At 38.2% G+C, this 4,030-nt stretch overlaps 1 protein-coding gene across 1 annotated transcript; it reads left to right on the top strand.

Moving 5' to 3' along the window:
* The first annotated feature begins 2,266 nt into the window (after window positions 1–2,266).
* LOC137633721 (DNA ligase 1-like) lies at window positions 2,267–3,547 on the top strand. Its single transcript, XM_068365968.1, has 2 exons — window positions 2,267–2,488; window positions 2,669–3,547. The coding sequence occupies exons 1-2, from the start codon at window positions 2,267–2,269 to the stop codon at window positions 3,545–3,547; spliced, it is 1,101 nt and encodes a 366-aa protein (XP_068222069.1).
* The last annotated feature ends 483 nt before the right edge of the window (window positions 3,548–4,030 follow it).

Genomic DNA, 4,030 nt, shown 5'->3' with positions numbered 1-4,030 from the left:
TCTCTCTCTCTCTCTCTCTCTCTCTCTCTCTCTCTCTTATCCGGAGACTTTTTGGCTCCGGCATTCCGATTGAAGACAAGCAAAGATTTAGAGAGTAGTGGATTTCTCTCTGTCGAAGCAAACACAGAGACACACACACACACTCTCTCTCTCTCTCTCTCTCTCTCTCTCTCTCTCTCTCTCTCTCTCTCTCTCTCTCTCTCTCTCTCTCTGACATTTTTTAATAATAAGGTTGATTCGGGTGCTATGGTAGTTAATAGTAATTATGGCTTACGTAAGTACCCTTTTGTCCTCTTGTTCACAAGTTGTATCTGTCTGTGCTAGCCTAACAAGAGTTGAAAGGGATGTAGACAGATTGATATCTATTTATAAAAGAAATCCAGTAAGTAACAGATTAATTTCATTATATTCAAATAGTTTATTATCGTCGTATGGAGCAATTTTTATGCCTATCGTAGCTGTGGGCAACTCGTAAAATTACAAGTGGAAAATCTGAGTGCCCATCCCAAGACTGTGAGACGAATCAGAAACCAGTGTCTAGTTTGTAAAAAAGAACACTGTATATGCCAATGGGCAGAATGTGAGAAAGTTAAGGTCATGGGCGAATACCCACATTGTGAAAATAAACTGTGCAAAGACTGTGAGACGAATCAAAGAAACCAGTGTCTAGTTTGTCAAAAAGAAAACTGTATATGCCAATGGGCAGAATGAGAGAAAGTTAAGGTCATGGGCGAATGCCCACATTGTGAAAATAAACTGTGCAAAGACTGTGAGACGAATCAAAGAAACCAGTGTCTATTTTGTCAAAAAGAAAACTGTATATGCCAATGGGCAGAATGAGAGAAAGTTAAGGTCATGGGCGAATACCCATATTGTAAAAATAAACTGTGCAAAGACTGTGAGACGAATCAAAAAAACCAGTGTCTAGTTTGTAAAAAAGAAAACTGTATATGCCAATAGGCAGAATGTGAGAAAGTTAAGGTCATGGGCGAATACCCACATTGTGAAAATAAACTGTGCAAAGACTGTGAGACGAATCAAAGAAACCAGTGTCTAGTTTTTCAAAAAGAAAACTGTATATGCCAATGGGCAGAATGAGAGAAAGTTAAGGTCATGGGCGAATGCCCACATTGTGAAAATAAACTGTGCAAAGACTGTGAGACGAATCAAAGAAACCAGTGTCTAGTTTGTCAAAAAGAAAACTGTATATGCCAATGGGCAGAATGAGAGAAAGTTAAGGTCATGGGCGAATACCCATATTGTAAAAATAAACTGTGCAAAGACTGTGAGACGAATCAAAAAAACCAGTGTCTAGTTTGTAAAAAAGAAAACTGTATATGCCAATAGGCAGAATGTGAGAAAGTTAAGGTCATGGGCGAATACCCACATTGTGAAAATAAACTGTGCAAAGACTGTGAGACGAATCAAAGAAACCAGTGTCTAGTTTGTCAAAAAGAAAACTGTATATGGCAATGGGCAGAATGTGAGAAAGTTAAGGTCATGGGTGAATGCCCACATTGTGAAAATAAACTGTGCAAAGACTGTGAGACGAATCAAAGAAACCAGTGTCTAGGTTGTCAAAAAGAAAACTGTATATGGCAATGGGCAGAATGTGAGACAGTTCAGTTCATAAATGAATGCCCACATTGTGGAAATAAACGGTGCAAATGTGCACCACAGGAAATTCGAGATAAATTTTTCTTAAATCTAAGAGGGGAAGAAATGGACATCAACAAAGGTCCCTGCATTGTAACTCTACGAGAGTCGCAGTTCTGTGAGAAAGCCAAGGAAAATGAGGATCTGAGCAAACTGCTACGCAATTTACGGGCAACGCATGCCCTGGTCGAATTTGACTGGGGTAGTAGGAAGCGATATTTCGCAGGCGGAATCGATTTGGACCATGCTGGTAAAGAGTGGGCAGTACCATTTTACTGGGAAAAACCTCCATCAGATAAGGGATGTGTAGTAGGCACCTACTACTTCTCCAACCTGGTACCACGTCAGGTTTGGGAAGCAATTACGGACTTGCACAATCCCTGGAACTTGCGTCGGTATAATTTTTACAGAAATAACTGCCAAATGATGGCACGCAATTTGCTAGAAAATCTTGGCCTCCACATCTCCAGATATGATCGTGTCCCACTGGTGAATCCCCGACGGCAAGGAGAAAAAAAACGAGAAGATTGAACGTTTCAAGTGCTCTTTTGTAACATCTTCAAATAATTACAAATTTACCTTGTCAGTGAGTGACACGCCTGAATGCAATATGTGTTATATGCAAGGGAATGACGGGAAAAACGTCGCACTCAACTTAGATGAAAATTTGGGCGAGATTCTGGTATGCCATTTAGGGGAGAGTGCTGTGGAGGAGAGCATTGAAAAAATAAAGCTCTTAAGACAGGAGGCAAATCAGAAAGCAAATGAAAAGGAAAGAAATGAGAAGAGGAAGAAGATTAAAATGAAAGAAGAAAAGTTTAATAAAAAGATTGTGAAGGACAATGGAAATAAGAAAAATAAGAACGATAAAATTAAAAAGGAGAATAACAAAAAGGAGGAGATGAATAGAAATCCAGAGGAAAAATTTCATAAAAAAGAAGAGGAGGAATTTAATAAAAAGAATGCAAAGGACCACAGTAATTAAAAGAATAAGAACAATACAATTAAAAAGGTGAAAAAGAATCAAGAGAAGGAAAAAGGAAAGAAGATTAAGAAGAAAAATAAGAATCCGGAAGAGAGGGAGAATCGGAAAGAAAAAACGACCACCACTCGTATTGGAGAACTAGAGAGGGAAATAGCAGAATTGAGAAGAGAAAAGGAGGATCTGCAGGAGGAAAATAGATATTTAAAGGATTGTCTCAGGAGACAAGACAGACACAAGCGTAAAAAATTGTGGAAAAATAGAAAGGAAATCAAACCACTCAAGAAGGACCTTCTAAGAGAAGAGCAAATCAATGATCTTTTGATGAGGCTATTTACACAGGAGGAGAGGATCAAAGAAAAGAAGGAGCATATTCAGAAAAGACGGATATACAATTGGGAGGGCATTGACCGAACTTCGAAAAGCTCTCCAGAAAAGACCAAAACACACCAGTTAACCAATGAGTTTTATTACGCATACGAATTTGATGTAGATATGAAAAAATACGATGGTAAAAAAGAAATTATTAGATGTGAATGTCGTCATCATGATACAAGTGAAAGTCGTAGATTTGAATATATTTTGGTGTCTCAACGCTCAGCGAGGAAGAGTAAGCACCCCGTCGAAGTGTTCCGTGTTAGGTTAGGCTGCGGAAGGTGTTTTTTGCTTCGGATTTTCAACCGAATCGATGCTATCAGGAAGTTCATCAAAAGTCGGCCAATCTCCATCATTTGTGGACCTAAATTTGTTATTGTGCCTTTGGATAAGGAGGAGGAGGAGAAAGAGAGAATAGAGAGGAGACCCAGAAAAAGGAATATCAAGAATCAGAAGGAAGAGATGGAGAATGGAAAGAAGAAGATTAAGAAAAATAAGAATCAGGAGGAAAAGAAGAAAGGAAAGAAGATTTAGAAAAATAAGAATCAGGAGGAAAAGAAGAAAGGAAAGAAGATTAAGAAAAATAAGAATCAGGAGGAAAAGAAGAAAGGAAAGAAGAAAATTAAGAAAAATAAGAATCAGGAGGAAAAGAAGAAAGGAAAGAAGAAATTAAGAAAAAATATAAGAATCGGGAGGCAGAGATGGAGAACGAAAAAGAGGAGACTCAGAAACAAGAGAATAGCAAGAATCAGAAGGAGAAAATAAACACCACTCGTATTGAGGAACTAGAGAGGGACATAGCAGAATTAAGAAGAGGAAATAAGGAAATGTGGGAGAAAAATATATATCGGTCTCAGGAGACTTGACAGACACGTCTATACCAAATTGTGGAAAAAGAACAAGAAAATCAAAACACTTAAGGCGGAGATTCTAAGAGCACAGCAAATCAATAATCTTTTGATAGGGCAATATTTACAGGAGAAGGGGAACAAGGGAAAGAAGGAGAAAAAAGGAGAT

Source organism: Palaemon carinicauda, chromosome 43 (genome assembly GCF_036898095.1).
Source record: "Palaemon carinicauda isolate YSFRI2023 chromosome 43, ASM3689809v2, whole genome shotgun sequence".
Classification (NCBI taxonomy): domain Eukaryota; kingdom Metazoa; phylum Arthropoda; class Malacostraca; order Decapoda; family Palaemonidae; genus Palaemon; species Palaemon carinicauda.
Note: the sequence above shows the minus strand (reverse complement) of the source record. Positions and strands in the feature narration are given on the sequence as shown.